The following is a 20,588-nucleotide window of genomic DNA, read 5'->3' on the forward strand; positions in this document are numbered from 1 at the left end:
GGCTTTCTCAGTCCACCAAGAAATCTTTTGCTCCCTTACCCTTCATTGGACATTTGCTTTGGCTCTGGAGTAAGCTTCTCTTTTGGCCTTGCTGCCAATGTCACAATGCCAGGCATGAAAGACTTTCCTTTTCTTGGAGATGAGTTGTTCCCTCTTCATGTTATCATCATCAAACCAAGCCTGATGTTTTCAAGTCCTAATGGACTTGTACCCAAGGGTGTTTTTGCAGACATTGAGGATGATGAATTTAAGCAGACCCCAGAATTCTTCAATATCCTCCATATGTTCCTGTTGGAATTTTCCCCAAACTAGGGCAGAAGGTGCTGTTGCGTGGCAGTGTCAAGCAGGTTCTCAAGTTTTAGTCTTGGTCTCATACGTTTCTTATAAACCCTCTTCTTTTTCATTAATCTGATGGACATGGTGAAGTGGATAAGGTGATGATCTGTCCAGCAGTCATCTGTGCCAATTATGGCCCTTGTGGTATTCACATCATGGTGGTCCCTATCTCAGACAACGACATAGTCAATGAAACACCACTATTTAGATCAGGGATATCACCTTGAATTTGCTTTACTGGAGGAAGAGAATATTAGCGATAAGATTGTGCTCAGCAGATATGATGAGAAACAGTATTTCATTTGAGTTGATGTTGCCAATGCCTTCCTTTCCTATGGTACTCTTGCAAAGTTTAAAGCCTCGACCGACCTTGGTATTTAAATCTCCTAAGACAGTGGTCCCCAACCACCGGTCCGCGGACTGGTACTGGGCCGAAAAGCATGTGCTACCGGGCACTGAGAAAACGATATGATTTGGCGACGTGAAACTATATGAGTCAGCTGCACCTTTCCTCATTCCCTGTCACGCAGTGTTGAACTTGAACACCACCACCCCTCCCCCCCACACCCCACCTGTCGGCCAGTCTGCAAGAATATTGTCAATGTTAAACCGGTCCACGGTGCAAAAAAGGTTGGGGACCCCTGTCCTAAGAGAATTAACTTATCTTCCCTTGGGGATGCTCCACAATGTTGCATCTCAGCAAGCGCAGAAGGCCTTTCTTTCATATTCATGAGTCCAGAGTTGGTGCATAAGCACTTACAACAGTTGCCATCTGATTGTTAGCAAGCACCAAACAGATGTTGGGGTGTTCACTGATCCCCATGGGAAGTTTAGAGAGTTCACTGACAAGCAGTTCTTTATTGCAAACCAAACACCACAGATCTTGTGCTCGTTAGCTGCTTTCCCTTTCCAGAAGAAGGGTTAACCATCCTTCTCTTCCTTCTGTTGCCCTTTGTCGGCCAGGCATGTTGTTTCAGAAAGAGCAGCTAGTTCACTCTGGCATCTCCTCAGTTCTCTGGTGATGATCGCTGTTTTCCTCTTTGGTCCATCACTGGTTGCACTATCTATCAGAGTGCACACATTCCCGGCTCAAAAGGTCATGTTTCTTTTTTCTGACCACCCATGGTGACCCCTCTGGGCGTGGTAATACAGTCAGGAGGTTTTGAGGCAGGTTATTTTTAGGGCACCTTTTCGAGCCTCTTCCCCAAATGGGGTGAGCAGAGTGGGACCTAAATATGGCTGCTCAGTCGTGGGTGCAGCTGCCAAAGGGTTCCTTCTGCCTCAGTCCAAGAACCCAGACACTGAATCAAACACCCACCACCCAATATGCCAGCTTGCGAATGGTAGCTTCCAGACCTCACTATCCTGCCCCCCAGCAAAACTAGTGGGTGTTTGTTAAGTCAAATTTATTTCACAGCAAGAATGATCAAAATATCATTGAATTCCATGTTATTTTCAAAAGGGAGAACTGTGGAAGAGCTATAAAGGTTTAATTTTACATCAGATAGAGTCCTATCAATAAACTGACCATTCTGCAAATAAGTAACATCACAATTGGGCAGTAGGGGATGTTTGCTCAGGTAACAACCCAAGGGACATGAGGTATTTTTGTCAAACAAGGACAACTAAACATGAAAAAGAAAATGTACTTAAGTTCCCAAACTGGATACTTAGGGCACAATTATACCAAGTACAGTAAAAACTGGCAGATCAGGCAGTAAAATCTACAGAAAGAGGTGAATACAAACTTACAAGTAATATCACAATTACATTAGGGTAAAACAGGTGCTGAGGATCAGTTTGATTCTCTTAAAAACGCAGATAATAGGCATAATGTAAAATTGAATTTCAAACATCGCAAAAATAAAAACTTGCATATGTCAAATAACAATAAAGAAAATAATGGCAATAAAGATAATTCTTCAGGACTATATTTGGAGTCAGTGAGTTGTAGGCATTCTATGTTGGTGCCAGAAGCATGGCGACACTCAGCAGTTGCCCCGGCTTTGGACTGTGTTGGCCCTTGACGCAAAATGACACATTTTATTGAACATTTCAATTCTTCGATGTATATGTGACAAATAAGGCTAACCTTTAAATCTTTAAAAATCTTTCTCTAGCCCTCACACTTTATTTTGCATTGCTATTGTTTTACTTTGTTGTACCTCAATGCACTGTGTATGATTGGATCTGTATGAACAGCATGCAAGACAGCTTTTTCACTGTATCTCAGTACATGTGACAATTATAAACCAATACCAATGAATTCAATCAATCTACACTGTTGAGAAATTATATTAACTATTTATAATGAAGGACAAATAGTTCAAAAGTAATTGTGAATAGTTTTGTGATTTCGTTATCTGATCCGTTGTTTATAAATCATTCAGTTTCTATAGGTCTTGACCATTTTCTCCTAGCACTCAACATTTTGGGCAGAGACGCTTCATCAGGATGACATCTCAGCCTGAAACGTTGACCATTTACTCCTTTCCATAAATGCCACCTGGCCTGCTGAGCTCCTCCAGATAACTGTGTGTGTTGCTTAGATTTCCAGCATCTGCAGATTTTCTCTTGTTTGTTTCTCCCGGCACTAATGGTTATACTCTATTCAATGCCAAGACCTTTTCTAGTATTCCTTCAGCTCAATATATTTTTGGCTATTCGTGTCACCCTTTTTTTAAAAAAACATAAAAACTTAACAGTAATCATATTCACAACGAGTTTACAGATCCTTTAAAAGATCTGCATATTTAGCTAAAATTATCAATGATCTTTTAACAAAAAGTATCAACTAGTTATTATAACTATATAAATCATTTATCTAAAATTGGTTAATATAGCAAACACGTCACTTGACTATTGTACATATTCTGTGGTGTGACTGATATAAATTCAGCACAAACTTTATTCATCAGCTGAGGTTTGGCGATCTCACTCTATCAGTTTATTCCCGGTTTGACAGGAACTGAAAACACAGCCAATACAAACATAAGAAAGAAGAGATCATTTAGCCTACAAGACTCCTCCACAACACAATTTTATACTTTATTCTCGCCAAACAATTGATACTAGAACGTACAATCATCACAGCGATATTTGATTGTGCGCTTCCCACTCCCTGGACTACAAATATTAAATACTAAAAATATTAAAAATAGTAAAAATTAGTAAATATTAAAAAAATAAATTATAAGTCATAAATAGAAAATAGGAAAATGGAAAGTAAAGTAGTGCAAAAAAACTGAGAGGCAGGTCTGGATATTTGGAGGGTACGGCCCAGATCCGGGTCAGGATCCCTTCAGCAGTCTTATCACAGTTGGAAAGAAGCTGTTCCCAAATCTGGCCATACAAGTCTTCAAGCTCCTGAGCCTTCTCCCAGAGGGAAGAGGGACGAAAAGTGTGTTGGCTAGGTGGGCCGCGTCCTTGATTATCCTGGCAGCACTGCTCCGACAGCGTGCGGTGTAAAGTGAGTCCACGGACGGAAGATTGGTTTGTATGATGTGCTGCACCATGTTCACGATCTTCTGCAGCTTCTTTTGGTCTTGGACAGAACAACTTCCATACCAGGTTGTGATGCACCCTAGAAGAATGCTTTCCATGGTGCATCTATAAAAATTAGTGATGGTTTTAGGGTACAGGCCAAATTTCTTTAGTTTTCTCAGGAAGTAAAGGTGCTGGTGGGCCTTCTTGGCAGTGAACTCTGCTTGGTTGGGCCAAGTCAGGTCATTTAGTCCTTGCTGATGTTCTAGCATGTACATCTTCCCACCATATTCTCGTAGATTCCCATATTTAGAAAGCTACAGATCTCTGATGTAATATGTTCACAGATACTTTTCAAATATTTGCAATGTTTGAATGAAGTAATTTCTTTTCTTCTCTGACTGAGAAGGCCAAACACTTATTCTGAGACAAAGAGCCCCAATTCTTTTCTCCCCAGCAAAAGGAACTATATTCTAGACATCCAGCTTGCCAGGTCTCTGAACAATGCCATATGTTTCACTGAGAAAATTTTATTCATCTAACCTCACCAATCTCTCCTCATAAGACAATTATCCCATCCTAAGAATCAAATTAATGAACCATCTTTTGGATGCAAATACACTTTATTTTACATGCAGCTCTTAGCAGGGAGTTGCAGAGGAAAATTGAGAATAGCTTTCATTCTTGAGCTTGAGCCATGAACTACCTAAATACTCCAGAATCAGCAGTCCCTTGTGACTATAGTCAAATTATGATGTGATTACTTATGAAACATTATTCAAACTTCCAATATTTCTTAGTTTATGTCTGATGTTATAAATTTTCATATAAATTTAATATATTCTCACATTAATATATTCTCGCATTTTACTTTTTTTTCAGCAAGCAACACCTGACAAAATTATGCAAATTTAGATTGAAGTCCTGAATATATTCACTGTCAGATTTATATTGCATTGTAATTGCAAGAAATCACTGTGCTTAGTCAATTTAATTCCTTTTTATACTTTAGATTTTACATCTATATGACCAAAAAATGTATTTATCTAAATAAAAGGCAAGAAACAGCAAAATAAAACAGCTTTAAAAAATACAAAAGCAAACTCCCAAAATATATGAAGTAGCTGCCTAGGCATTTAAGTTTGGTAAGAACAACATAATGAAAAAAAATGCAGGCAGCAGTCTGTTACTTTATCATTGTTCTAAATTAGAGGAGAAGATGGCAGCGCGACGCAGCATGTGCCACCTCTCCGGTGATGAATATCTGTAATTTGTCAAGTAGGAGGCCGTGCACAATCCTGATTTGATGGAGGCAGACATGACAGCACAGAGGAACATCTGGTGAAACTTCTGAAATGCCTGCTTCGCTGCCACTGCTACTGTGTGATCCGAAATCTCCAGAGGGGAAGGCCCTGAATCCTCGGCTTTGCCTGTTGCTTGGTGGCCGGGACCGGGGTCGAAGCACTTGACAGAGATGGTGCTTGGTGTCGGAGGGCTGGTCGGAAGCTCGAAGTTTTCGGACGGACTCAGAGTCGGACTGTGGTCGGGTGCTTCCAGGATGCTGCATCGGCAAGTTTGCGGCGCTGGAAGCTCATGGCAGGGAGAGTTTTTTCCTTCTACTGTCTGCGTGAGATGATGGACTACCAGGACTTTGAGACTTTTTTTTACCATGCCCATGGTCTGCTCTTATCAAATTAAGGTATTGCTTTGCACTGTTGTAACTATATGTCTATATGTTATAATTATGTGGTTTTTGTCAGTTTTAGTCTTGGTCTGACTTGTGTTTCTGTGATATCATACCAGAGGAACATTGTATCATTTCTTAATGCATGCATTTCTAAATGAAAATAAATGAGCACTGAGTGTCCTCATAATCTTAAAAAAAAAATTATACCCTTATAGGCACCCCTGCCCGTCTACATCTGCTCTTTTTTTCTTCCTAACCAGGGCTTCAATATCGCTTGAAAACCAAGGGTCCCTAAACATGTTTATCTTTACCTCTTTATCAGGCACACACAAGCTTTGTCCTCTCAAAATTTCACTTCTGAAGGCCTCTCACTTACCAAATTACATCTTTGCCAGAAAACAGCCTGCCCCAATCCACACCTGCAGATCATTTCTGATACCATCAAAGTTGGCCTTTCTCCAATTTAGAATCTCAAGCCGAGGACCAAGTCTATCATTTTCCATAATTACCTTGAAACTAATGGCATTATGATCACCAGATGCAAAGTGTTCCTCTGCACAAACTTCTGTCACCTGCCTTGTCTCATTCCCTAATAGGGGATCAAATATTGCACACTCTCTCGTTGGGACTTACCGTCTTAAGTGTATAGAAAAGTACAGGACAGAAACAGGCCTTTCAGCCCATCTAATCTGTACTGGACCATTTAAACTGCCTACTCCCATCGACCTGCACCTGGTGTATAGCTCTCCACACCCCTATCATCCATGTATCTATCCAAACTTCTCTTAAACGGTGAAATCAGCCTTGCATGCACCACTTGTGCGGCAACTTGTTCCACAATCTCATGACCTTCTGAGTGAAGAAGTTACCCCTCATGTTTCTCTTAAACTTTCATTATAACTCAGTTCCTCCAGAGCAGGCAACATCCTTGTAAATTTTTTCTGTACTCTTTCAACCTTTGTTACATCCTTTCTGTAGTTAGGTGATTTAAACTGCACACAATACTCCAGATTAGGCTTCGCCAATGTCTTCAACATAATAGCCCATCTCCTGTATTTTGACTTGTGAAGGCCAACGTGCCAAAAGCTTTCTTTATGATCCTGTCTACCTGAGATGTCACTTTCAATGAGTTATGGACCTGTGTCCCAGAACCCTTTGTTCTACTACACTCTTCAGTGCCCTAGTGTTCACTGTGTAAGACCTACCCTGGTTAGTCCTACCGAAATGCAACACTTCGCGCTTGACTGCATTGAATTCCATCTGCCATTTTTCCAGATCCTATTGCAAGTCACAATAGCCTTCCTCACTTTCTACTATGCTCCCACTCAGCGTCAACCACAGATTTGCTGATCTAGTTAACCACATTATCATCCAGATTATTAGATGACAAACAATGATGGACTCAACACTGATCCCTGTGGCACACCACTAGTCACAGGCCTCCAATCAGAGATGCAACCATCTACTACCACTCTCTGGTTTCTCCCACAAAGCTAATGCCTAATTCAATTTACTTCCTCACCTTGAATGCCAGGCGACTGCATTATCTACTGCTTTGTCATCATCAACTTTCCTGGCAACTTTGGGGTTCTAACGTTTTTTTTTACTTTCATCCATTCTTTGGGGTACTCCTGCTTTCGTGGACGTCTGAGAAGGCCAAGAATTTCAGGTTGTATTTTGTATATTAAGTGGAACTATTGAACTTCCTCGAAAAACTATATGTAATTGGTTGGACATCACCTACCACGCACAAAGCTACGCTGACTATCCTTAATCAATCCACATACTTATATATCCGGTCGCTCAGAAGGCCTTCCAATAACTTTCCCACTACTGATGTCAGGCTCACTTGCCTAAAGTTTTCTGTTTAATTTTTCAGCCTTTCTTGTCACCTGTCGCTAAGGATGATTTAAGGACTCCTATGTACTCATTAAGGAAGCTTTCTTGAAAAAATTTGACAAACCCTATCCCATTTAGTTCATTTTCAGAATGGAAGTCCCAGTCAATACGTAGAAAGTTAAAATCACCTACTATAACAACATTTGTTTCTTGCAACAATCTGTGATCTCTCTATAAACTTTTTTCCTCTAAATCTCATGGACTGTTCCGTGGTCTATAATATAGCCTCATTAACCTTTCTTATTCCTCATTTCCATCCATAAAGACTCAGTAGACAAGTTCTCCAGTCTGTTCTGAGCACTGCCATGACATTATCCATGACTAGTAACACCATCCACCCCTATAATCTCTCCAGCTCTGTTGCATCTACAACAGAACCCCAGAATATTCAGTTGCCAGTCCTGCCCCTCCTGCAATCAAGTCTCACTAACAGCTACAATATCATAATTCCATTTGTTGATCCATGCCCTAAGCTCATCTGCCTTTCCTACGATATGCAGATCAGATCTTTTTGATTCCTGATTTTGTATGAGTTTTGAATAACATCTGTCCCCAAAACCTCTCCACTACCTGTTCTGGCACTCTGGTTTCCATCCCCTGCAACTCTATTTTAATCCCCCTCTCTGCAGCTCTAGCAAACATTCCTGCTACGATATTAGTCCCCCTCCAGTTGAGGAGCAAACTGTCTCTTCTATACAAGTCTCACTTTCCTTGGAAGAGAGCCCAATGATCCAAAAACCTGACGCCTTCCCTCCTACACTAACCCTTTAGCCATGTATGACCTTCCTATTTCTGGCCTATCACGTGGCAGGGGTGGCAATCCTGAGATCACAACCCTGGCCATCCTGTCCTTTAACTTAGCACCTAAATCCCTGAACTCACTTTGCAGAGCCCCATCACTCTTTCTACCTATGTCATATGGACCATAACTTCTGGCTGCTCACCCTCCCACTTAAGAATGCTATGAATTCAAGCTGAGATGTCACAGACCCTGGCACCCAGGAGGCAACACACCATCCGGGAATCTCATTCTCTTTGTGTTCCCTTAACACCACAGCTTGCCTCTTCTCTTCCATCCCCCCCCCCCCACTTCCCCTTCTGAGTCACGGAGCCAGATTCAGTGCCAGAGACCTGACCACTGTGACTTTCACTGCTAGGTCATACCCTACCCTCCTCCCATAGTCATAGTCATACTTTATTGATCCCTGGGGAAATTGGTTTTCATTACAGTTGCACCATAAATAATTAAATAGTAATAAGACCATAAATAGTTAAATAGTAATATGTAAATTATGCCAGGAAATAAGTCCAGGACCAGCCTATTGGCTCAGGGTGTCTGACCCTCCAAGGGAGGAGTTGTAAAGTTTGATGGCCACAGGCAGGAATGACTTCCTATGACGCTCTGTGTTGTATCTCGGTGGAATGAGTCTCTGGCTGAATGTACTCCTGTGCCCAACCAGTACATTATGTAGTGGAAGGGAGGCACTGTCCAAGATGGCATGCAACTTGGACAGCATCTTCTTTTCAGACACCACCGTCAGAGAGTCCAGTTCCATCCCCAGTATCCAGTATCCAAAGTTATGTACCTGTTATAGAGGCGGATGGGCACAGGGGTATTCTGCACTGGCTCCTTAATCCCTTTCCCCTTCCAGACTGTCACCCAGTTTCCTGTGTCCTGCACCTTGGGTGTAACTACCTCTATATGTCCCACCTTTCACCCCCGCAACCTCCCGAATGATCCAGAGTTCATCCAGTTCCAGCTCCAACTCCTGAACACAGAGTGTCAGAAACTGCAGCTGGATGCACCTCTTGCAGATGAAGTCGTCAGGGACACTGGAGGTCTCCCTGCCTTCCCACATCCCGCAAGGAACATTTAACACTTACTGACATCCCTACTGTTCTAACTGTTTCATAATATAAAGAAGGAAAACAATAAATAAACCGGAGAAAAATATCTACCTGCAGGTTTCTTGACCTCTCTCATATAAGCCTCTCTGTGCTGAAGCCCTGAAGAGCTAAAGCATGAAATAACCACTCTAATATTACCACTCTAATATTACAACATTAACAATGAAAAAAAGTACTTCTTCCCAATCTAGTTCTACAATCAATAACCCAATACAGCTAATGATAAGTGTAAAAACATCCTTGATGGTGAAATTAAAGCTTTTAAATCAATGAATGCATGTTGACCTATGTAAACTTACTTAACAACTGAAAGGGACATAGGGAACAGAGAAAATTTGTAGAAAAGGAAACTGAAAATATTTTGTTCTTGTACACATATTTTTAATACCTTAATGGAGCTAAATAAATCATAGCATGTTCAAGTTGCAGTGACTTACTTTAATGACCCAAAATACAAATATTAAAAATACATTTACACATATGTATGTTTTAGTTCAAAGGCTGTGTGTTTAACAAGGTCTGTAATTCATAACTTGATAACATTTTGTTTAATGCCCTTCACCCAAGTTTTTCAAAGGAAGATTCTTAATACTATGTAGGTAAAGTGTTGCCTTAACTTGCCATTACCTTAAAGATGACAATCTGAAACAAGACCACAATGCACCAGCTGGGATTAAGTTAAGACACAGACTAAACAAGAGACACTGTGATCCATTGCCATGTTATTATTGCACTGGAAAAATAATCTCCCTACCTCATAAGGGTTTCTGAGGTGATGTTGATATCCACTCCCACAAAACTGACACATTCTTCAACCACACTGTCCAAGGTAGCTTTAAGCAAAGTTTGGGACACATCGTGCTGAAACCAAAGACCAGTCACTGCTTAGAACATTCGTGAAAAATATTTTAAAATTATTCAAGTTTTACAATATACTACAACCAGATAAGATCATAGAATTATAATATTACCTTTCATTCACAGTCTTTCATTTCTAAGCCAGTATATTCTAATGAAGGCCCTGTGCCATTGGATATGCATAAAATCACCAATATAGAGTTTAGCTGTTCATGCACATTAACATATCAAAGTTAAGGATTACTGGCCGATCTCCAACATTTACAAATACCGTTGATGGTTTAGTTCTGATGACCATAATTCACAACATCTATTGTAAATACACTTCAAAGTGAGTTAGTTGCTTCAAAACATATATTATGAAATATCTGTAATTAGGCTTCCAATTCATATCTCTCCCAGCCATCTTACTGGTTCATTCATCGGTCTTGCCACACAGAAATTTAAATGATAGTATGGAAACTGTGTGATCCACACAACTCCGTTATTTTAGCAAACAGCTCCACTGATCCACATAATCCTTGATTGAATCTCCAGTTTCCTGCTTCATATCCTATCATAAGCCTTTCAGCCTTTCTTTTTACAATCATAGATTCCTCTCTTGTTTAGGTTTGTGTCCAACAAGACAGAAATATGCTTATCCAATTCCCCCTGTCCAATTATTCAACTCAGCATGCCATTCATTTCATCTGTCCTCACAAAACAGCTACTTACTTGGGTACAACTGCTACCGGTTACCTTTTGAGCCAAAATTTTCTCATTGGATATTTACAGAAATATATAGAATATATTAAATGCATTGGGCCACAAACGTGTGCATGTGTGTGGAGAAGGAAAGCACACATATGTTTTCAGAAACTCATTTAAATAATTAGATGTCAAAGCCTTGACTCATGTCCAGCAACAGAAAGTCCCTGAAAACCAGCATCTAATTCCCACAAAACCTGGCTGGTGGCGCGGTGGCGCAGTAACATCAGCACCGAACTCCAGAGCGAAGGTTCCCGAGTTCGAATCCAGTCGGGTCGCTCCCGGGCACGCTGTCCATCCATGCCGGGTTGAGTGTCGAGCTCACAACTTGGCCTCATAAAAAAAAACACGGCGCTGTGAGAAGGACGTGGGGGACCACTCACAGAATCTTTCCTCCAAGACAACCACTTGAAAAGTGGTCGGCGAGGCTCTGGCAGAGTGTGGCCCACACACACACACAAAAAAAATTAACTCCCACAAAAATGAGAAAACAAGAAACAGTGGGATGGTTTGCACCAAACATACTGCAGGACTTTAAACCGTGGAGCTTTTCTTTATGTTCTGCATCTATAAGACTGAGGTCCTTTGGAGAATGCAGGACTCTCCGTCACATGTTCTACCAGTCTGTTGCCACCAATACAACCTTCTATGTGCTGGGGCAACGGCATCAACACGGGTGACGGCAACAGGCTCAATAAACTGATTAGAAAGGCTGGCTCTGTTATCGAAGTCAAACTGGACACAATGGAAGCTGTAGAAGAACAAAGGACCCTAGAAAATCCAAGCAATTCTGGATAATGTTTCTCACCCTCTGCATGTCACCTTGGCTGAACTGAGGAGCTCTTTTAGAAATAGACTAAGACAACTATGCTGCTCCAAAGAGCGCGCTATGAAGTAATTCTTACCCTCGGCCATTAGGCTCTATAATGAGTTAACCTATAGCTAGGGAAGTGATGACCTCCCTCCTGTTAGGTTGTTTGAGGTAACTTTTTTTTTTATTATTTCTTACTTCTCTTCTCTGTGGCCAAGTGGTTAAGGCATTGGACTAGCGACCTGAAGGTCGTGAGTTCGAGCCCCAGCCAAGGCAACGTGTTGTGTCCTTGAGCAAGGCACTTAATCACACATTGCTCTGCGATGACACTGGTGCCAAGCTGTATGGGTCCTAATGCCCTTCCCTTGGACAACACTGGTGTCGTGGAGAGGGGAGACTTGCAGCATGGGCAACTGCTGGTCTTCCATACAACCTTGCCCAGGCCTGTGCCCTGGAGAGTGAAGACTTTCGAGGCGCAGATCTATGGTCTTGTAAGACTAACAGATGCCTTTACTTTAATTCTCTTCTAATATTTGCATATCTCTGCACTTGTAATGCGACTGTGACACTGTAATTTCCTTTGGGATCAAAAAATTATCTATCCAATGCAGTAAGTGGTACAAGAAAGACACAATGTTTTAATGAAAATACAAATTTTGTTCTGAAATGTAACTTAAAGGGATAGTTAGAGTTATAAGAATGGCCTTAAAAATTTCTGATCTCTGGGGTTTCATCCCAATGTACACCAAGTATCCGTCAAGGCAAACTGTTTCTGTAATAGTAATAACTGGATAAATTATAAACCCATAACATAATATCGAAAATGTTAGAAAATTGGTGTAATTGCATAGGTCTCATAGAGTAAAACTGCATTAATCTGGCATGCTTTGGGCACTAGAGATACTGGACTACCCAAATTTCTAGACTACTGTATGCTATTCCCATTAATCCTTGAACACACTATCAATAATAGTATAATAAATTTTCCAGTGAAGACATTAAGCTTCAGGGAAGCAATGAAATGGACTTTACTGCATTTCAAGCAAACACAGGAAAGAGGGCTCCAGTAAATTATAGGGAATGTGGGAAGAAAAACAGGTGTGTAAAAGGGAGCAAAGAAATAAGCAGCCATTGTACCAGTTGTTGAACTATTTGGATTTTCAAATAGATAGCAGATTAATGGAATTCTATTGTAGTAAAGAGCATACAGCTGATAAAATAGACCAAGCAAAAAGAGAAAGACATTCTTCCATAATCCCCTCAATTTCTTTTTAATCAAAATGAAATTTACTGTACAGTAAAGATCACCATTTAAACAATTTTTAAAGTTATTTATTCATCTGTACATTTATACATTCACCTGTCAATTTAGAAAATCCCTCCAAAATTAGATGTTTCCACAAAAAATCCTCGGGCACTGATGAAAGACCATTTTATTTCATGTTTATTCTTTTGATGATCATGTGGTTTCTTTAACTCTGGTTTTTATGTTGTTTAATCACACTTTATTTTAAATCAAAAGTTTGCTTGTTTTGTAACACAACGCCCTGTGAGAAATTATACACGATGGTTCTAGCTTTTACTTAAAAATCAGAATGGTTAAGTTAGACTTTTATTCTTTCACAACTTTCTGCTCAACTCAGTTGAAAGCCATGACTCAAACTACAATACATTGGCACAATAATAATAGCACTCTGTTAGTCATCCAAATTACCACAGTGGTTTGTACTAATGTAGTGAATAATACCGGGCAATTTAACATGAAGACATAATAACAAAGTCTAACTGTATTCCCACTCACAATTAACAACCAGAAACGGGAGTAATGTAGTGGAATACGAGATATTGCAATCAATATCTATAGTGAGCCGACTCTGTCCCATAGTAACCTTTTCTCCTGCTACTTTAGGGACTCTTGTTTCATTCTTCCAGTTTCTCTGTGACATCTGTTCTGATAATGCCATCATTAATATCAGTGCTTCTGATACATTTCTCTTTCCCTCAAATCTGTAATTTTCAGCATTTCTGTCCTCATCCCATTTCCTCCATCCCAGAGAGTAAAAAAAAGGTTCCTTTGCCTGCAGCTTACATCCAAAACTCCATCATAAACTAATGATCTACTGCTCTTTCTGTAACTTCTAGCAGAATGCCAACATCACGTGCATCCTCCTTTCCCTGCCAGACATTATGAAAGGACTCTAAAAATTCTTAAATCGTAGCTCACTTACTAGCCCTCCTTGGCCTTTTAGTTCTTTTCCTCACCTAAATAAATTTCAGTTGTGAAATATTTGCAATTTTTCAATTTATTACACAATGACGTAACATTTTTGAACAATCAAATGCATATTGAACAAGTTATTGAGAGAAGCTTCTTATGATTCTTCAGCTCAATTCTCCATCCCATTGCCTGCTCCAATGAGGCCCACGTTCAGCTCAGGGAACAAAGAGGAAAAAAGGCATTCTCAGTCAAGATCTTACTATTCCCACATACACTTCCTCTCGGATCATCTTGTTTGGCTATCAGCCTATTGTTCACGCTACCATTAGCCTTTTTGTTTTTCCAGTCTTCTATCCAAACGGAGATTGATTTTAGTTCAGAGTAACACATGCTGAATTCTGGGGGAACTCAGCAGGTCAGGCCGCATCTATGAAGGGAATAAAAGTTGGTGTTTTGAGCTGAGAACCTTCATCACTCTTTTTCCACTCCATAGATGCTGCATGACCTGCTGAGTTCCTCCAGCATTTTGTATGTATTACTTTGGATTTCCAGCATCTGCAGAATCTCTTCTGTTTATGATTTCTCGCTTTTAGTTCCCTCTTTTTTAGGTTTCTTAAAATTTGCAGGATCGTCAACTTTCCCAGTCTGAATGAAAGATCGCTGACTGGTAATATTAACCTTATTTTCCTCTCCCCCACAAATGCTGCACTATTTGTTGTGTAGTTCCAGCATTTTCTGTTTTTAAGACAAAAATACAAACAAAAGAACATAAGAAAAGAGGGTTGAGCGAGATCTACCAGCAAGAAGGATGGTGGAAGGAAGGAATTGTAATGTTGAGCTGAAGAAGTCAACTATTCCTTTCACCCCACATATGCAGCTTGACCTTCTGAGATCCTCTGTGTTCCAGCACCTGCAGTTCCTTGTCTCTCCATAAGAAAACAAGAGCAGGAGCCAACCATTTAGTCCCTTAAGCTGCTGGCCTCTCAATATGATCAGCACTGATCTGCTCCAAAGTTCACTTGCTTTTCTCTGCCAGTTTCCCACAGGCCTCAATTCCCTTATCTTTCAAAAAATATATCTTTTCTTTTAAATATCCCAACAACCTTGTCTCCACAACCTCTGTGTTAGAGGATTCAGGGATTCACCGCCTCCTGCATGATGAACTTGCATCTTAATCATCTCAATGATTTGATTTTAGTTATTCATCTTATAATAGTATTTCTAGGAAGGCCAGTACTTTTTGTTCAACTTTGAAAAGTTGGTGAGCCATCTACTTGAACTGCTTCATGTGAAGGTTATTCGTCCGTGAGCCAGTCCTGATTAAGGGATCAGAGATGGGGAGGGTCAGTAACTTTAACTTCACTGGTGTTATCATTATAGAGGATCTGTTCTGGGAACAGCACGAAAGTGCCATTACAAAAAAGACACGGCAGAAGATTTGACATGACATCTAAAACTTTGACAAACTTCTATAGACGCACAGTGGAGAGCATCCTCACTGATGGCATCATGGCCTGATATGGAAACACCAATAGCCATGAATGAAAAAGCCTACAAAAAGTAATGGGTACAGCCCAGTGCATCACTGGAAAATCCCTCTCCACCACTGAGCACATCTAAAGGGAGTACTGCCACAAGAAAGCAGTATCCATCAAGGAGCGCGCCATCCAGGCCATGCTCTCTTCTCGCTGCGGCCATCAGGCAGGAGGTATAGGAACTGTAGGTCTCACAACACCAGGTTCAGGAACAGTTATTACCCTTTAACCATCATTTTCCTCAGCCAGCGTGGATAACTTTATCCACTTCAACACTGAACTGATTCTACAACCTATGGACTCCCTTTCAAAGACTCTACAACTCAGGTTCTCAGTATTATTTATTTCCTTACCTATTTATTTATTTATTTGCACATTTTTTTTGCACATTGGTCACTTATCAGTGTTTGTGTGTAATTTTTCATTGATTCTATAGCATTTCTTTGTTTTATAGAACATAGAACATAGAATAGTACAGCACAGTACAGGCCCTTCAGCCCAAAACGTTGTGCTGACCCTCAAACCCTGCCTCCCATATAATGCCCCCCCCACCATAAATTCCTCCATATACCTGTTTAGTAGTCTCTTAACTTTCACTAGTGTATCTGCCTCCACCACTGACTCAGGCAGTGCATTCCACGCACCAACCACTCTCTGAGTAAAAAACCTTCCTCTAATATCCCCTTTGAACTTCCCACCCCTTACCTTAAAGCCATGACCTCTTGTATTGAGCAGTGGTGCCCTGAGGAAGAGGCGTTGGTTGTCCACTCTATCTATTCCTCTTAATATCTTGTATACCTCTATCATGTCTCCTCTCATCCTCCTCCTCTCCAAAGAGTAAAGCCCAAGCTCCCTTAATCTCTGATTATAATCCATACTCTCTAAACCAGGCAGCATCCTGGTAAAACTTCTCTGTACCCTTTCCAATGCTTCCACATCCTTCCTATAGTGAGGCGACCAGAACTGGACACAGTACTCCAAGTGTGGCCTAACCAGAGTTTTATAGAGCTGCATCATTACCTCACGACTCTTAAACTCTATCCCTCAATATATGAAAGCTAACACCCCATAAGCTTTCTTAGCTACCCTCTCTACCTGTGAGGCAACTTTCAGGGATCTGCGGACATGTACCCTAAGATCCCTCTGCTCCCCCACACTACCAAGTATCCTGCCATTTACTTTGTACTCTGCCTTGGAGTTTGTCCTTCCAAAATGTACCACCTCACACTTTTCCAGGTTGAACTCCATTTGCCACTTCTCAGCCCAATTCTGCATCCTATCAATGTCTTTCTGCAATCTTTGACAATCCTCTACACCATCTACAACACCACCAACCTTTGTGTCGTCTGCAAACTTGCCAACCCACCCTTCTACCCCCACATCCAGGTCGTTAATAAAAATCACAAAAAGTAGAGGTCCCAGAACCGATCCTTATGGGACACCATTAGTCAAAACCCTCCAATTCGAATGTACTCCCTCCATCACGACCCTCTGCGTTCTGCAGGCAAGCCAGTTCTGAATCCACCTGACCAAACTTCCCTGGATCCCATGCCTTCTGACTTTCTGAATAAGCCTACCGTGTGGAACCTTGTCAAATGCCTTACTAAAATCCATGTAGATCACATCCACTGACTACCCTCATCAATATGCCTGGTCACCTCCTCAAAGAACTCTATCAGGCTTGTTAGACACGATCTGCCCTTCACAAAGCCATGCTGACTGTCCCTGATCAGACCATGATTCTCTAAATGCCCAGAGATCCTATCTCTAAGAATCTTTTCCAACAGCTTTCCCACCACAGACGTAAGGCTCACTGGTCTATAATTACCCGGACTATCCTTATTACCTTTTTTGAACAAGGGGACAACATTCGCTTCCCTCCAGCCCTCCGGTATCATTCCCGTGGACAATGAGGACATAAAGATCCTAGTCAGAGGCTCAGCAATCTCTTCCCTCGCCTCGTAGAACAGCCTGGGGAATATTCCGTCAGGCCCCAGGGACTTATCCGTCCTAATGTATTTTAACAACTCCAACACCTCCTCTCCCTTAATATCAACATGCTCCAGAACATCAACCTCACTCATATTGTCCTCACCATCATCAAGTTCCCTCTCATTGGTGAATACCGAAGAGAAGTGTTCATTGAGGATCTCTCAAGAAAATGAAATAGAATGCCTGCAAGAAAATGAATCTCAGGGAGGTATATGGCAGCATATATGTACTTTGAATTAGTCCACAGTGTTATTAAACTGGATGTTCCAGGGTTTAAAACAAGTGATGATGAAAGAACAGCAACTATATCCAAGTCAAAACAGGAGCCTGCAAGTGCTGGTGTCTCTGGACACCTGCTAATCTTCTTCTCAGTGTTTGAGGCCACTGATTTGGGAGTTGTTTTCATAGTTTTTGAGACAAGTAACATTTGTATGCAGTGCACACTGCACTCACTGTGCTCAGGTGGTGAATGGAATGAATGCTTATGGAACTGATCGTTGGGCAATCTATTACAGCATTGCACTGAAAATGAATTTCCCCAGATACTCTCTTGTATTGCTTTCTCAGACATTACAAGGCTCTTGAAGTAATGGCAGGCAAAATGGAAAAAGCTACATTATGACAGACCATTGATTACACCTAGGCCCAAAATAATGGAAAAATTGTTGTAACTAGTAGGTCTGGCAGTATCTGTGGTGAAAGGAAGAGACCTAACGTTTTAAGTCCCTGAGCTTTTTCCCACATATGGGACATCACTAATTAGTTGCAATCCAGGAAATATTTTAACTTCTCAGTGTTTCACATTTTCAAGAGTAAAAAGCCAGTAAGTGGGTGGATACTTTTCACACATTTTTAATGTTTGTTCTCTCTATTTGAAGACACCTCCCTGTAAAACACAGTTACTGCTTTTTAAGTTTACAATACATTGACTGATATCACTATTTTCTTTGAAAGGCTGTGTTGAACAAGATTTTCCTAAAAAGGTTTCTAACTGCAATAGTGCATTGTTTTGACGGCATTCTTGCAAGAACCCTCTTTTTTTTTTAACTGTAACCTAGCTTTATTTTGGAAACATTACTTCATGAAGAAACAGATCCTATACAACAAAATGAAAGTGAACTTTTCACATTTTTTCTCCACACATTATAGTGCATGACTGATCTGCAGTACCTGTTTCCTGTCCAGCCTTTCAAGAGAAAGGGTGGAAAAATTACTTTGCTGTATATTCTCACTACAGCTGAACCAGATAAACAATGGGAGAAGTTTGGATCTAACACTACCACTATTTTTTCCCCATATTCATTAGTGGGGTGAGCCAAATAATTTCACATCACCATCTTACAAGTAATTTTCTTAAACTCAAAATAATCTGCAGATGCTGGGATCAAAGCAACACTCACAACAAGCTGGAAGAACTCAGCAGTTTGGGCAGCATTTCCGCGGATGCTGCCCGACCTGCTAAGTAATTTTCTTTCCAGGAATTACCCAGGAACCGGCAATGTCTCCTTATACACCAGACCTATGGTTCTACCGATCATCTGTGTAGCTGAACTATCTTTTAGACTTCTTTGTTTTGCGATTTCTCTGTTGGTTTTCCCTGCAAAACCAACCACTTCAATTCACTTCAATGAATTGAATTTCCAGCTACCACAGAGCTAAGCAGCAGTAGTGTGAATTAACACAATACTTTGCTGTCATTAACAACCTGATTAAGTTAACCTTTCCTCAAGGTTAGAGGAAATTTTGAACAAAGATTGAGTGACTCAGAGAAAATTTGGAATCAGGTTAACTCACCCCACCACCACCTCCACCACATAAAAAGCATTTAGTGTCACTTCTTGGCAATACAATCAGTCTATGTCAGTAACTGTTACTTGTACATTGTGTTTTATAGACCATAAGACAAAGCAGCAGAAGTCGGCTATTCGGCCCATCGAGTCTGCTCCGTCATTTTATCATGAGCTGATCCATTCTCCCATTTAGTCCCGCTCCCCCGCTTCTCACCATAACCTTTGATGCCCTGGCTACTCAGATACCTATCAATCTCTGCCTTAAATACATCCAATGACTTGACCTCCACTGCCGCCCGTGGCAACAAATTCCACAGATTCACCACCCTGTGGCAACAAATTCCACAGATTCACCACCCTCTGGCTAAAAAAATTTCTTCACATCTCTGTTCTGAATGGCCACCCTTCAATCCTTAAGTCATGCCCTCTTGACTCCCCCGCCATGGGAAACAACTTTGCCACATCCACTCTGTCCATGTCTTTCAACATTCAAAATGTTTCTATGAGGTCTCCCCTCATTCTTCTAAACTCCAAAGAGTACAGTCCAAGAGCGGACAAACATTCCTCATATGTTAACCCTCTCATTCCCAGAATCATTCTAGTGAATCTTCTCTGTACCCTCTCCAACATCAGCACATCCCTTCTTAAATAAGGAGACCAAAACTGCACACAGTATTGCAAGTGAGGTCTTACCAGTGCCTTATAGAGCCTCAACATCACATCCCTGCTCCTATACTCTATTCCTCTAGAAATGAATGCCAACATTGCATTCGCCTTCTTCACCACTGACTCAACCTGGAGATTAACCTTAAGGGTATCTTGCATGAGGACTCCCAAGTCCCGTTGCATCTCAGAACTTTGAATTCTCTCCCCATTTAAATAATAGTCTGCCCATTTATTTCTTCTACCAAAGTGCATAACCATACACTTTCCAACACTATATTTCATTTGCCACTTCTTTGCCCATTCTCCCATCTATCCAAGTCTCGCTACAGACTCTCTGTTTCCTCAGCACTACCGGCCCCTCCGCCTATCTTCGTATCATCAGCAAACTTAGCCACAAAGCTATCTATTCCATAATCCAAATCGTTGATGTACAAAGTAAAAAGAAGCAGCCCCAACACGGACCCCTGTGGAACACCACTGGTAACCGCAGCCAACTAGAATGGGATCCCTTTATTCCCACTCTCTGTTTCCTGCCAATCAGCCAATGCTCTATCCACGTATGTAACTTTCCCGTAATTCCATGGGCTCTTATCTTGTTTAGCAGCCTCATGTGCAGCACCTTGTCAAAGGCCTTCTGAAAATCCAAATACACAACATC

At 41.0% G+C, this 20,588-nt stretch overlaps 1 protein-coding gene across 3 annotated transcripts in view; it reads right to left on the reverse strand.

Moving 5' to 3' along the window:
- The window catches only part of srbd1 (S1 RNA binding domain 1), a 307,185-nt gene that overhangs the window by 60,312 nt on the left and 226,285 nt on the right, over positions 1-20,588 (reverse strand). For all 3 annotated transcript variants that reach the window (XM_072264996.1, XM_072264995.1, XM_072264997.1), the window contains exon 18: positions 10,068-10,174. In XM_072264996.1, the coding sequence (XP_072121097.1) occupies positions 10,068-10,174 (107 nt within the window). The remainder of the gene's footprint in view (positions 1-10,067; positions 10,175-20,588) is intronic.

Source organism: Mobula birostris, chromosome 8 (genome assembly GCF_030028105.1).
Source record: "Mobula birostris isolate sMobBir1 chromosome 8, sMobBir1.hap1, whole genome shotgun sequence".
Classification (NCBI taxonomy): Eukaryota; Metazoa; Chordata; class Chondrichthyes; order Myliobatiformes; family Myliobatidae; genus Mobula; species Mobula birostris.